Below are 15,696 nucleotides of genomic sequence, written 5' to 3' on the forward strand. Positions count from 1 at the left end.
TAAAAAAAAAAAAAAAAAAAGTTAGCATTTTGTAGCATTTAAGCTAGCCGACTTTTGCTATGTAAGTTAGCCAATTGTTCTTTTGTTGTACTTAGATCCTCATTTAAAAAAATATATATTATACAGTTTGAGGCTCAGCTCAGATAGTTTAATTTTGTATGTTCCCTGTCAGATTACTCGATATTGGAACTAGTTAGTTCATTGATTAATGGACTACTAAAATAATCGAAAGTTGCAGCCGTAGTATACTCTATTTGTCATTTGTATTAAAAAAATATATATTCACGAATGATTTTTTATTAGTTTTATTGTTTTAATCATATGTTCCATGAATGATGAATGTGTGTCTTAAGCAGTATACTGGATCAATATGATACTGTACAGTTATGCTCCATCAAAATTGGTTCTTTATGCCCAATCAGAATTCATACATAAGGTGCACTGGATTATAAGGCATATAGTCCATTTCAAAAAGGACTTTAAGTGCACACAAAAGTGTGTACACAAAAACCAAACAGATAATGCCACATAAAGTCAGCTTTGCCTAAGATCTGCCTTACAGGCACAGGCACCTATTGTTATTATTTGCAACATTTGACATGCAGGGGTTCATGACTGAATGATTTTCATCCTTTTGTGGCACAATGAAGCATCCCACGAAATATCAATTAATGGCTAGAATGCAATTGTGAATAGTAAAATGTACTAAATTTACTATACCAAAAAAGGATCAATGGGGTGAATGGGTACATTGGATGCCTGGGAACCCTAATACCGGACTGGGGACTGTCAACCTGGGTAAACCTCAACCATGAGAGACAGAATGTGGGGGAAAAAAACTGAAAATCGTATTGTTTGATTTTTAAAGAATTTATTTCCGAATTAGAGTGGAAAAATAAGTATTTGGTCACCTACAAACAAGCCAGATTTCTGGCTGTCAAAGAGGTCTAACTTCTTCTAACGAGGTCTAAAGAGGCTCCACTCGTTGCCTGTTTTAATGGCACCCGTTTTAACTCATTATCGGTATAAAAGACACCTGTCCACAATCTCCGTCAGTCACACTCCAAACTCCACTATGGCCAAGACCAAAAAGCTGTTGAAGGACACCAGAGAAAAAATTGTAGACCTGCACCAGGCTGGGAAGATCTGCAATAGGTAAAACGCTCGGTGTAAAGAAATCAACTGTGGGAGCAATTATTAGAAAATGGAGACGTACAAGACCACTGATAATTTCCCTTGATCTGGGGCTTCATGCAAGATCTCACCCTGTGGCGTCAAAATGATAACAAGAACAGTGAACAAAAATCCCAGAACCACACGGGGGGACCTAGTGAATGACCTACAGAGAGCTGTGACCACAGTAACAAAGGCTACTATCAGTAACACAATGCGCTGCCAGGGTCTCAAATCCTGCACTGCCAGACGTGTCCCCCTGCTGAAGAAAGTACACGTCCAGGCCCGTCTGCGGTTCGCTAGAGAGCATTTGGATGATCCAGAAAAGGACTGGGATAATGTGTTATGGTCAGATGAAACCAAAACAGAACTTTTTGGTAGAAACACAGGTTCTCGTGTTGGCAGGAGAAAGAATACTGAATTGCATCCGAAGAACACCATACCCACTGTGAAGCATGGGGGTGGAAATATCATGCTTTGGGGCTGTTTTTCTGCAAAGGGACCAGGACGACTAATCTGTGCAAAGGAAAGTATGAATGGGTCCATGTATCCAGAGATTATGAGTGAAAATCTCCTTCCATCAGCAAGGGCATTGAAGATGAGACGTGGCTGGGTCTTTCAGCATGACAATGATCCCAAACACACAGCCAGGGCAACAAAGGAGTGGCTTAATAAGAAGCATTTCAAGGTCCTGGAGTGGCCTAGCCATTCTCCAGATCTCAACCCCATAGAAAATCTGTGGAGGAAGTTGAAAGTCCGTGTTGCCCAACGACAGCCCCAAAACATCACTGCTCTAGAGGAGATCTGCATGGAGGAATGGCTGGGAAGATCTGCAATAGGTAAAACGCTCGGTGTAAAGAAATCAACTGTGGGAGCAATTATTAGAAAATGGAGACGTACAAGACCACTGATAATTTCCCTCGATCTGGGGCTTCATGCAAGATCTCACCCTGTGGCGTCAAAATGATAACAAGAACAGTGAACAAAAATCCCAGAACCACACGGGGGGACCTAGTGAATGACCTACAGAGAGCTGGGACCACAGTAACAAAGGCTACTATCAGTAACACAATGCGCCGCCAGGGACCCAAATCCTTCACTGCCAGACGTGTCCCCCTGCTGAAGAAAGTACACGTCCAGGCCCGTCTGTGGTTCACTAGAGAGCATTTGGATTATCCAGAAGAGGACTGGGAGAATGTGTTATGGTCAGATGAAACCAAAATAGAACTTTTTGGTAGAAACACAGGTTCTCGTGTTTGGAGGAGAAAAAATACTGAATTGCATCAGAAGAACACCATACCCACTGTGAAACATGGGGGTGGAAACATCATGCTTTGGGGCTGTTTTTCTGCAAAGGGACCAGGACGAGTGATCTGTGTAAAGGAAAGAATGAATGGGGCCATGTATCGAGAGATTTTGAGTGAAAATCTCCTTCCATCAGCAAGGGCATTGAAGATGAGACGTGGCTGGGTCTTTCAGCATGACAATGATCCCAAACACACAGCCAGGGCTACAAAGGAGTGGCTTCGTAAGAAGCATTTCAAGGTCCTGGAGTGGCCTAGCCAGTCTCCAGATCTCAACCCCATAGAAAATCTGTCCGTGTTGCCCAACGGCAGCCCCAAAACATCACTGCTCTAGTGGAGATCTGCATGGAGGAATGGGCCAAAATACCAGCAACAGTGTGTGAAAAGCTTGTGAAGAGTTACAGAAAACGTTTGGCCTCCGTTATTGCCAACAAAGGGTACATAACAAAGTATTGAGATGAACTTTTGGTATTGACCAAATACTTATTTTCCACCATGATTTGCAAACAAATTCTTTAAAAATCAAACAATGTGATTTCCTGTTTTTTTTCCCCCCCACATTCTGTCTCTCATGGTTGAGATTTACCCATGTTGACATTTACAGGCCTCTCTACTATTTTCAAGCGGGAGAACTTGCACAATTAGTGGTTGACTAAATACTTATTTGCCCCACTGTATATAAGCGCCTTAGCAATAGACAACACTTTTATTATATGCATCCTAGTGGTAAGAATATTGATTAATAAATTGAAACACGACATAATTTCATTTTTCTGTGTAATCGTGGAGAGAGAAAAAATAAAGCACCTGTGACAGTCTACCAGTGTGTATGTTTGCGAGTATAAAGGGTGCTGCAAAATGGCTGCACTTTTCAAGTGGTGCCATTTTTTAGTGTTTAATCATCATTTCCTCCAATTTCAGAAGTCTAAAAGAGATTCAAAATTTAGATACTTAAATACTTTGTGCAACTGTCTTTTACATAAGATCATTGGGAGTTCTGTCCCTTTAAGCACTATAGGTGCATCATATCTTGTCATAGAGATCCCAAGACACCATGCAAATAAGCCTGGTAGGCGATGTGAACAGTATCTGAAAGGCATTGGATTTCAGGATCGCAGTTGATAGTTCTTTTTGACCATGTAAAGAACAGTCAACTTCATGCAATTTTCTGATAGCAGGGGGTAAAACACAAATGTGATTTGAATTTATGCTGCTTTTTGAGATAAATAAAATGAAATTCCATTTTACAAGCCAGTTTTTCCCCCACGCTTTGACCCCTGTGTCTTGCAGAGTTAAGTGGCTTATCTATGGATTTTTATTATCACCTTACTCACCCATTTCTGAATATGAGTGGATAATTCAGATATATTTATCCATTTTACATATTGTATTTAAGCAAATAGTTTTTAAACACTGAAAATAATCTGTGTACCATTATGATCTAGTTTCTGCATGGCCACCAGTGCCTATGTTTACAGTGACAAAAGATTCTATTGATCTATTCTATTCAGTGTTTAATATTTTCTTAAATTTTAAGAAATTTTGGTGGTTTGGTGACTGATAACCAGGTGCACCTTATAGTGCAGAATTTACAGTATATTACTTTATATTATAACCGACAGGACTACACTGCATTGGTTTCAGGGAGGATGAAGCTATTTATTACTAAAAAATCCATACGAGACATCCGACCTCGTGCTTGGTACAGCAGAAAGCTTCCCTGGGTGAGTGTTTCTTTCAGTACATACCCAAACGTGGGTCAAATCTCCAAGCGGGGACGTGATCATTTTCCTTCAGGTCACTGTCTACGGGCAAGGGGACAGAGACTGTGATTGGTTCATTCACTTGCAGCTCCAGTCCGTCGCTGGCAAATAGATGTACTGAAACAGCCACCACAGGAGTCAGCTCCAGAGGCCTCTCAGCTCCTGAACAAGAGGGTAAGGTGGGGGTTTAGTAACATAAAGTAAAAGAGATAAAGGAGAGATGTCAGAAAGGGTATGACAGACAGGAAAGAAAACAAGGGAAGGGCAGGAAAGAAGGCGAGCAGTGGAATTGGCTACGCTGGGTGGGGGTCTTTTGACAGCTATTGAAACTAAGGGAGTAAAAAACGTGTGCACACACAAAAACGAAAACACACTTTTCCAAAAAGAGAGGTCCATTTGGGTCAATTCAATCCAGGTACAGCCTTTCTGCTGTGCTATTTCACTAACTATTCGTTCTTCTATACTCGCCACCCTCATTTCCATTTCCCAAACAGCAGACCACAGCACTTCCATCAACCTTCCTTTTCGATGCTCTTTGCCTGTTGCACCTACCTGTGCCATTGCTGACAGAGACCTGCAGGGAGGGAAAGTGCTGGATGTGCGAGGAGGAATCCGCCACTGTGAGAAGTGCGCTCACATTGGCATAGGAAGTGTTGACAGGAAGAGTCAAGGCGCGGCGTGGGAAACGAATACTAGGCTGGTGCTTAAAACCTGCAGGGATACAGACACAGACGTCACACACTTGTTGGGGGACACGAATGCGACAAATCCTATTTAGAAGAAGGAGGTCTGTAGTTTTTACTTATATAACACAGCACAATTTCTCGTTTTCATGACTCTTACAGTAACGATACTAGATTAAATAGTGTTTTGGGGTTCACACACAGCGCCTTTTCTATTTTATATCATCATTCAGGGCTAGCAGTAATTGATAATGTTTCAGTTTCATACTGCCAGCCCTCACAGTCAGAGAGTATGCAATATATACTAGTAGTAGTGCATATACAATATACATAACCTTTATACAGTATAACACACTATATAGTACGTAATACATTACTGTATATTATTGTGTATTGAGTACAAACACAAGATTGTTTTCCTTATATACACAAAAATGTATTGTACCGTATTGGCCCGAAAATAAGACGGTGTTTTTTGCATTGTAATAAGACTGAAAAAGAGGGGGTTGTCTTATACTCGTGGTCTAGACATTATACCCATTCACGATGCTAGATGGCGCCAGATATCATTGAGGCCATGTTCTGTCATGAAAGATCTCAGCTTCTCTCAAGTTTAACCAGTTTGCAAATTTTTATTGCAATTTTTTTCCTTATTCAGATTTGTTTCAAGACTACAGTTACAGTTAGACTTCACTTTGATGGTTAATGAGGTTATTGCAATTTTGTTGTTTTATCACAATAGATTGGTTTATTTACATTTCAAAAACCAGAAGCCATTCATTTACGAATGTGATTGCGCTTTAGTCTACATATTTAAATGTACAGATATTAAGATTTGAATGAGGCAATATAACATGCTGTTTCTCTCAAATATATTATAATCATTTGTTTCGGATGTACTGTAATTATTTTCTGTATAAAATTTGGTGTTCGAAAAGTCTTTTTTCAAAACTTGAGTCTTGAAAAAGGGGGGGTCGTCTTATAATCAGGGCTGTCTTATATTCGGGCCAATACGGTATTTGCCACACTAAACGCTTATTGCATACAACAGTTGAGAGTATTTGTGGTCATTAGCTTGCTCTGATGACTTGCACTAAATATTTCACTACTTCACCCTTCTTTGTTACAGCATTCTCTCGATGGGATTTACTGCCATAGTTTTACGACAAGTCAGAAGGTGCCCAATATGACATCTGGAGGGAAAAAAAGTAATGCAGACAAGGTTGAATGCGCAGCATGTGCTGGGACTTGTTGAAGAACAAGATCTGACTTGCTGTCAATCAAAGCTGGACATGCCATTGAGCTCTTTTTTGGACATCGGCATGCAGAAGTGCGTAGTAATGTGTTACATTTACTTGAGTAACTTTTGAAGAAAATGGACTTCCAAGAGTAGTTTTACCACACCATACCATTTAGAGGTGTGCAAAATTTCCGATTCTTAGATTATTCGCGATTCGGCCGTGGAAGATTCGAGAACGATTCACAAACATCCAAATTCCGATTATTAAAATATGCGAAGTAAAGCGGAAGTACACAACACTCAGCGCGCCGCGCGGTCTTCGGGACAGAACGGAGCGAGAGTAGCTAAACATCATGCTTCCCATTACCCGGCCCCTCGGGTAATGCCAATGCTCAACTCACGGCTCTAGCTCAACTCATGCAACGAGATAAAAAAACACAACAACATACCTGACTGCTGCCGAAAAGCTGCTACAAAGTACATCCATATAATGTTACGGTGGATATCATTTATATAGGACTAGATGCAATATAGATTTGGTAGTGTTAGCAGCACATCTACAAAAAGCTAGATGCGGGCGTTATAAACGGCCGCCATCTTAAAGCAGTACACTTCCCTGCAAGGCTGTTGTAGCGAACCTTCCAAGCAAACCTAATTAACTTTTTATCTAAAATACTCCTAAATCGGTAAAATATTGACTTGAATCTATCTTTAAAATAGTTTTAAAACTTTCACATGTCGAAAGTAGACAAAAGGGAAATTATGGAATAACGGGAGCAATTTAACGGTTGATTCCCAACATTAAATTAATTGAATGTAGCTTAAAGCTGCTGATACAGAATGGGGACTGGAGTTTTTTATTTAATGTTATTTTTGTATATTTGTTTACTGCGATATGTTCACTTGATACTGAAATAGTGGTGTGGTTTAGCCTGAGAGTATTTTTGAACAATTTTGGAACTAATGTACAAAACATAAAAAATAAAAAAAAAAAAGAGAAAAAAAAGGAGGGGGGTGCATCAATAATCGTTTTATAATCGAATCGGAGCCTCCGAATCGTAATCGTAATCGAATCGTTAGGTGCCCAAAGATTCCCAGCTCTAATACCATTTACTTCTAAATTGTCTTCACCAGTTCCACCAATGAGACATCACAACAATAATCACATGACTCCATTATACCAATCAGACGTAACAATACAGGCACATGATCACACACACAAGCTTGCAGTCAAAAGTCTTATGATTACGCCGGCCTGTTCAATAGTGTGGAGTCTCTAAAGCACCGTAAAAATTAAACTATTTAACACAGAGTTAACAATACTCGGAAGTTCGGATTTTAACCTCTCCCCTAGTTATTATTTGTCACATATGTTTTTCTCTCCACTAGAGGGCACTCATGCTATTTCTAATAGGGGGAATGTTTCATTTCTCTAGATTTTACCAGTCTGAATTTGATTATTTTTGTGTACTCTTTGGCCTAAAATGGTCATGTAATAGTTTATAGTACAGTATATTAGTAATAGTTCATATAGATGGTGTTGTGCTAAGAAAAAAAATATACCATTGTTTAAAAAAATATTGTAAGCATTTATTCACAATGGTACTAATTACTTAAAGACTTTTTAAAAACTTGTACTAAAGTACTTTTTTTTTTATTACTACTTTTCCTTGAGAAATATTATTTTGAAGTAACATTACTTGAGTAATAATAACATTTAGAAGTACTTTTTTTTTTTTTTTTAACTCAAGATGTCATATTCACTGTCGGACATTTCTTAACACCATGTCGATAACCGTTACACAAGAGGTATAGGTGTGTCTTCAAAGTGCTAACAATTTGCTGATCAGCATCTTGTGAAGCAGCCTTGTTGAATTTTATAAGTCTATTGTATATATGTATACTGTATTGATATGGATAATATGTATGAATATGTTTTCAAAATGTCATTAGGCCTTGCTAACTCCAACTATTGTCCTGGTGCCATGCCTGACATCTTTTTAGTATACAGTACATCAATAAAGTTCCATAAATAGGAGTACCGTAATACTACACTGCTGGCTGGCTTGGCAAAGTGATATCATTGTGGTCCAACAGAACATTCCTAAGGCGTGAGCACACACGCATCCAGCTGTGTGTAAGGGTTTGTATATTTGAGGTGCTAGTTCTGTCATGCACATTTCAAATAACGAGCAACATTAGGGTTAAAGATAACGGTAAGAGCTGAGGTTGCAATCTTTGCCCTGGTTTGTTTGAAAGGAAACACCCTCATTTCTGTTCATTGTATGTCCCCTTCCTCAACTCCTCATGGACCCCCCCCCCCCTACACATTTCTCTCACCTCATGCTCTTCTTTCTGTTGGACACTTTTACCCATCCCCCCCTTTTCTCAAAATGCTCCACCCATATCCCCACTTTCCAGCACAGATTGGATCATCTTCCCCCTCCATTTCATTCTTCTATCCCCCTCGTGCCACACGCCATGGTTTATCTCTCCCCAGGGCTTGCCTTGTCGGGACAAACATTTAGAAGTGTGTCAGACAGGGCATAAACTACCCTACGGCAACAGTTTACATGTGAATGGTGTCTGTATATTTATTGTGCGTCTATGAAGCAAGTACTTTAAATGATTCCCTTGTCAGCTCAAAAACACAATATACTCAGAAAACAAAAGACAACTAATTTGATTTTGTCTGATTGAAAAAGCTCTGTCCAATAGAATCAAACATGTTCAAAGATGTTGGTTGACAAAGGCATTATCTCTATTCATTTTTGCAAAGGCGGACTTTAAAAGTGATTGAACACACGAGGCAAATGCTAACAAAAGCCAAAGACAGGCACAGGCAGTTTTTTTTTTTTACATTTAATATGATGTGCATGATTATAAAAAGAAAAAGTGAAATTCAACATCATGAAATTCTAAAATAGAGCGTGTCTTTATTATTCCTGAGATGCAGGTCCCTTTTTTTTTTTTTTTTTTTTTTTTTAAATCATGTATAGTTTACCTCCAAAAAACCCTAATTTGGGAGTAAGCTATTTTCACACTTTTCTTGTATTGCTAAATGATTTATTTTTCTATACTTACTTAATTTATTATTTACTTTGTATCTTAGTAATTTTGGATCAGCGGTTTTCTCTGTGTAGGCCTACACATTTCTCCCACATTCTAAAAACATGCATAGTAGGTTAAATGAACACCCAAAATTGTAAACTACAATACCACACAAACATGCATCGAAATATTATTTAGGTTAGCAAGGAGAATTATGAGAGACATTTTGAGTGTCCCAGAGCTCGCAAAAAAAAAAAAAAAAAAAAAAAAAAAAAGAAAGCCTATTTATCAAAGTTTTGTCAGCCATGATTTGAGTGTATCCATCTGCCTAAACAGCCTGATAGCAAAGATGTCAGTATGCCTGCTCCTCTGCTATTGGATGTATTGTTGATGTCAGCACGGTAGCACTGTGAAGGATTCTATTTTGGGCCCCGCCCCTTGGCGAAAATTCACTCAAGACTAGCCACTCCGTCCAGAACTGCCGTTACCACCTTACTTCCACCACTGAAAAGTCCCCTCCCATATACACAATGAAAGAGTTGCGGCGCACCTTATCTCACCGTTCTGCCGCTAGTGTGAAACAGCCTTAAGCTTTAAGGATAATGAAGGAACAAATATTTACAAGTCAATAGTTTGTCCACCAAGATTAGCGTAATTTTCAGTCTATAGGCAGCTACTTTTTTCTCTCAGTTTGAACTCTGCGTCTTTTATAACGAAGCGGCTCTTTTATGGATTTTTTTTTTTTTTTTTTTTTTTTTTTAAACAAATGAGCTTCATGTTCTCTCGTTAAAAAAAAAAAAATCTTTTAAAAATGGACATTTCCTTGTCCATTTCTATTTTGCTCCACAGCCCGGCGTGTCATAATGACGTTGCCAGTCTGAGTGCATCCAAAGTCTCTTACGACTCGCAAGTAATGACAACACTCTTGAGTTTCCATGTGTAGACACGCATGCCAACGTACCCTTGCAATAGATTCTCTGAGTCGTATGCTTAACTTATGGTAGTGTTCCAAAAACTCTGTGAGAAGGAGAGTTTCCATGTATTTTGCATGGGCGCCTTGTTGTCAAAAGAAAACCATCAGTGCCACAACAGAAGAACCATTTAAGACTAGCCATATCTTTACAATATCCAAATTTGATGCCAGGGCCACTCTCGGCTGTTGCAAAGCTTGCCACCCTCCTGGTCAGACTTCATCAAAAACTTTTATTGATGAACAGGGCTCCATCCGATGCTATGTGCCGCTACATAGGAATTATATAAGACTAACAATAGTTGATGAGGCTGATTTAAGAAAGCTGGATGTCCACTGTTTGATACGAGAGGACACTGCGAGAGCAGAATATCCGTTTTCAACCGGGACTCAGAAGACTTTATTGCCGACGAAGCATCTCTCTGATGCTTGATTGCAATGTTGAAGAACAGTTAAGGCTACCTGTAGGTGTTTGCGCAGATTTAAAGAGGATTGATAGCCACAGTGTGCTGAAACAAAGCTGCTATTCTAGAGCTAGCGCTGATGGCTGTCACCCCTGAGTTGATAAGAGAATAAAATAGGGAATTTGAAAAGCACTTTATGTGCTTCAATCTTCGAAGGCAAGGTAAAGTGGATTTTTTGTTTTCTTCTTAGTAAATTTAGTGACCTGTTGTTTTTTTTAAGTTAAGTGTTTTTATGGTTTCAGATTGCTTCATAAACCACAAGTCGGACTTGTGGTGTCTGGCTCCCCAATTTGATAGGTGTCTTCATATGAATGAGGAGGACGCAATTCGGCATGTTGATGTTAATTTGGTTAATAAATGTATTTTTGACCAATCAAAATGGTTCTGTGTAACCTCTCTGTGTAATTCTCCCATATTAAAACATGACACCTGCGGCTTTAGTCAGGTGTGCACTACATTGACGAAATTACAGTTATTAATTGAGGCTCCTTCTGGTGTGGTCAACTTGGCTACCGGTCCCCTGTACCACTCATATCACAAAAAACTTGCAAGACAGGTCACTTATATCTGGAGGCCCCACTGTACGTACATAATCAATGAAGGTAGCAGCATTAGTAAGAAAACAATTGAAACATTTTATCTGTACTAAAAAAAGACAGGTTAGTTAAAAAAAAAAAAACTGCAGTTACCTTGGAAATCTGACACGATCTCCACAAAATCTTCAAAGACCGTCAGAGTAGCGGCTCTCTCAGGCAGAAGATTAAGGCTAATGGAGGAAAACACTGGAAGACAAACAACAAGTGTACAAAGTGCATTAACTAAGCTGATTTAAAAGACTGATGGAAACAATCTAAAATCTACCTGACTATAATTGACTGATTACTATAAGGCATAACACGTCATTAAACCATCTATATAAATTTTTAATAAAGCTTGCTTCCCGTTGGCAGCACAGGACACAAGACTGACACGGCAGACTGCACTTCTTTCGTTACTCTCCCTTCCTTCCTTTCATTCCTCCATTGTTCCGAACTGGTAAGCGTGATAATCCAATTGGCTGGCGTTCCCGTTGGCTTACAATAACCATGCCTGCCCCCACCCGCGACTGCTTCTTTGTCAGTGATGCGCTGTGGCCGATTTGGGAGATGAGCGTGCGTGTTTGTGAAAGGAAGGCTTAGGCAGGCCCCCCTGGCTGGCTTTTTGGCAGGGAGTTTAATAAATTAGTAATGGAGCGGGCCACTCATTAGCTCACACACCTGGCATGAACCCACACATTTTACACAATCGAGCAGGAGAGCAATAGACTCACATACAGTATATGCGACACATACCAGGTAGCCGGGATGGTGTCCACGGCACAGAGTTTGGCACGTATCCGTATTTGGTTGCAATGATGACTAGCGGGGTCCCCAGGCGGTATGCGAAGCGCAGGTAAGTGTTGCCGTCAACCAGTGACGTTTCCGTGGTTACCAAAGTGTGGTTGGCAAAGAGCTGTACAGATACGCCAGTCAGAGGCTGCTGAGTGCTGGCATCACTCAGGTGGACTTTCAGAGTGACTTCTGTGAACAAAAACACAAGACAACGATGTCTGTGTGCTGCAAATGTCATTAAAGTTAACAATTTACAGTCATGTGAAAAAATTAGGACACCCTATGGAAGCCTGTGTGTTTTCTAACATATTTGGTCATATGGATATTTAATATCAATTTTAACAATCTTGAGACATTGAAGTAATAGGACTAAACAATTAAAACTAAAAAAAAAGATTTTTTTTAAATAACTTTCGGTAAAATGTAATTTCAAATAAATGCAATTTCTGTTGAGGGATAAATTAGGACACCCCCGAATTCAATCCCACTTAAAATGGCTAAAATCACACACAGGTGTATCAAATCAGGTGCACATGATTAGAACATCATTACCCAGTGTTTTGGAGGACGCTTGCCTTATTTTGACCTCACATTTAGATTGGTGTGCCCCTGACTGTTAAAGTGAGAGAAAACACCATGGTGAGATCAAAGGAGCTGTGTGAGGCCTTAAGAAAGAAGATTGTAGACGATTGTGATTCTGGTAAGGGAGTTCAAAAGATCTCAAAAGAATAATAAAATCAGTCATTCCACTATCCAGAAAATAGTCTACAAGTGGAGGTTATTCAAAAGGCAAAGCAAGGCAAGGCAAATTTATTTATATAGCACAATTCAACACACGGCAATTCAAAGTGCTTTACATCACATGAAGACCATAAAAATCACATTTAAATCAACACAACGTAGAAACCAAGACAAAAGATCGCATTTAATCAAAGCAAATTCAAAACAACTGCCCTTGTGCCCAGGTATGGCTGTCTAAGCAAGGTCAGCCTGAGAGCAGGCTGCAAGATGGTAAAAGAAATCTCCCAAAACCCTAAAATTTCTTGCTACTGTTGATGTGAAGTGCATGCCTCTAATCAGAAAGAGACTTCACAACTTTAACCTTCATTGGAGGTGTGCAAGGAGGAAACCTTTGCTTTCCAAGAAGAACATGAAGGCCAGACTGAAGTTTACCGGAGTGAATGTAGACAAAGACCAGGACTTCTGGAATAATGTTCTTTGGACAGATAAATCTAAAGTTGAATTATTTGGACACCACGACAGAGGACGTGTTTGGCGTAAACACATTACAGCATTCCAGGAAAAGAACCTCATACCAACTGTGAAGCATGGAGGTGGAAGTGTCATGGTTTGGGGATGCTTTGCTAGAGCAGGACCTGGCAAGCTCACCATCATAGAATCCACCATGAATTATGTCGTGTATCAGAGGCTGTTTGAGGAAAATGTGAGCTCATCTGAGGAAAAATTAAAGCTGAAGCGAAACTGGACCCTGCAACATGACAATGACCCAAAACATACCAACAAATCCCCCAAGGACTAGCTGCAAAGGAAGAAATGGAGAGTCACGGAATGGCCCAGTCAAAGCCCAGATCTTAATCCCATTGAGATGCTGTGGGGTGACTTGAAACAGGCTGTATATGCAACAAACCCCTCAAATATCTCACAGCTGAAGGTATTCTGTGTTGAGGAGTGGGGTAAACTTTCTTCAGACCAATGTCAAGGACTGGTAGATGGCAACAAAAAGTGTCTCACTGAAGTTATTTCAGCCAGGGGGTTACACTAGCTATTAGGTGGTAGGGTGTCCTAACTTTTTCCTCAGTTAGAATATGCATTTTTGTTGATATATTTGGTTTAATGAGTAAAACAATGTTAATTTTTGTTGTTTACCTGTAGTTTGATAATTATTTTCCAGAGATAAAGAAAAACAAGATCAGACATTGATATGTGAACATTTCTTAATAAAGAACTGAATATTTAATGGGTGTCCTATTTTTTTTCACATGACTGTACATACATGCACTTGCTGGATAATATTGTGTTAGACTGAAAGTCATCTCTTATACTATTTGTTGTTTTTCCCTTTGGCTCCAGTTTGCAAAGAACAGATTCCACATTTCATCCTGGTGACGACTTCCTGGACCAATGCAACTTCCTTTCAAAAACAATGGCCCATTTCCCTTATCAACACCTCAAATACAGTGAAGATAAAAGTTGTAATAATTGTTAATGCATTACTGTATTTTTCAGACTGGGACCACCGTTGAAGCACATTAACTCGTTTTGTGCCAATGATGACAATAAACAGATATCCAAGAGGGAGGCCAGAAAAGACGAAAGTATAACATGGCAGGGTTAGTGTGACATTTTAACTCACTGGAGAATGCAGCCCGCAATATGATTGGCTGCTTACAAACTAGACTAAACAAGCAGTCCTTTAAATTGGTGAGCAGAGATGAGATGAGCTGCCCAGAGGTAAGAGGGGAGAGGCAGGGGTTGGTAATTGGTGGCTTGTGGAGGCGAGAGTTACACACATGCACGCTGGGCAAAGGAGGAGATAAAATATGAATGCGCAGCAGCAGGAAGATGAACTATCACAATTTTATTGACCATGCAAAAGGCAGAAAAGAGGCAAAATTAATAGTGCACTGTTCACCAGTTAGTAGTAAGGGTGACAAAGTTTAATTGTGGTTACGTTTGTTTTTGTGATTAATATTTTTGTAGCACTATGTAGTAGTGCTGTCAAATTTATCGCGTTAACGGGCGGCAATTAATTTTTTAAATTAATCACGTTAAAATATTTGATGCATTTAATGCATGCGCGGAATGACCCACTCATTAGTGACGAGATTTGTCGTTCACTTGAGCAAACGAATCCATTCCGGTTCGTTCAGTAAAAAGATTCGTTCAAACAAATCGTTCAACGAATCGTTCGCCCCCCTCATCTCCCTCCCCGCCCAAACGAATCGTTCGGTTACTGAACGGGAAGTGACGTTGCCGAACGAATCACCAAAGACCGCTTCGCAGTATAACTGAACGGGAAGTGACATTGCTTGGTCCCTCCCTCTCTTCCACATTGACCACTCGTCGTAGTTTCAGAAATGAGTGACAGGCGGTATCATTCTGCTTTCACAGACAGCCTCGTCTCCCTCCTGCTGCTGCAAAAGCGAGGGAGAACTTCCGCGTCGTCTGTCCTAGTTCTATGGGCTCAAAGTCATGGCTCGTGCTTGCATTTCGATTTAGGACACGGTTAAACATTTTCCTTTTGTGAGGGGAGTAGGGGGCGGGGGCGGGGGCGCACGGACTTTCTTTAGCAGGTTCTTGATCACACATACAATCACATATACAGCATGTTTGCTGTCACGAAAATAAAAATACATCGAAAGTTTAATTTCTGAATATGGAACGACCAACACATCATATTTACATCTCGCTCTGTTGTATTTTTGTTTTTTAGTATTAAGATGATCGTGTTGAATTTTTGCACTGGTATTAATAAATAAAATAATCCGGTCAGCTCCCCTGTCGTCCCCGCATCTCAGATCGTCAAATGCTGACGAGAAATAATTGTTTGCTCTTTACGATGTCGCCTTTCTACTCTCATTAGTCTGTTAAGAAAAATGTAGACATATTGCGACATCTCCCGTGTCCGCGTGCTTTGTTTTTTGGGCGCTTGAGTAG

General features: G+C 39.9%; 1 protein-coding gene across 1 annotated transcript in view; it reads right to left on the minus strand.

The window, feature by feature from the left end:
* The window catches only part of fam171a1 (family with sequence similarity 171 member A1), a 51,959-nt gene that overhangs the window by 17,069 nt on the left and 19,194 nt on the right, over positions 1–15,696 (minus strand). The window contains exons 2-5 of the mRNA XM_057834107.1: positions 11,980–12,207; positions 11,338–11,430; positions 4,793–4,951; positions 4,226–4,402 (exon numbers count right to left, since the gene is read on the minus strand). Of these exons, the coding sequence (XP_057690090.1) occupies positions 4,226–4,402; positions 4,793–4,951; positions 11,338–11,430; positions 11,980–12,207 (657 nt within the window). The remainder of the gene's footprint in view (positions 1–4,225; positions 4,403–4,792; positions 4,952–11,337; positions 11,431–11,979; positions 12,208–15,696) is intronic.

The sequence above is a fragment of the Corythoichthys intestinalis genome, chromosome 4 (assembly GCF_030265065.1).
Source record: "Corythoichthys intestinalis isolate RoL2023-P3 chromosome 4, ASM3026506v1, whole genome shotgun sequence".
Lineage (NCBI taxonomy): Eukaryota > Metazoa > Chordata > Actinopteri > Syngnathiformes > Syngnathidae > Corythoichthys > Corythoichthys intestinalis.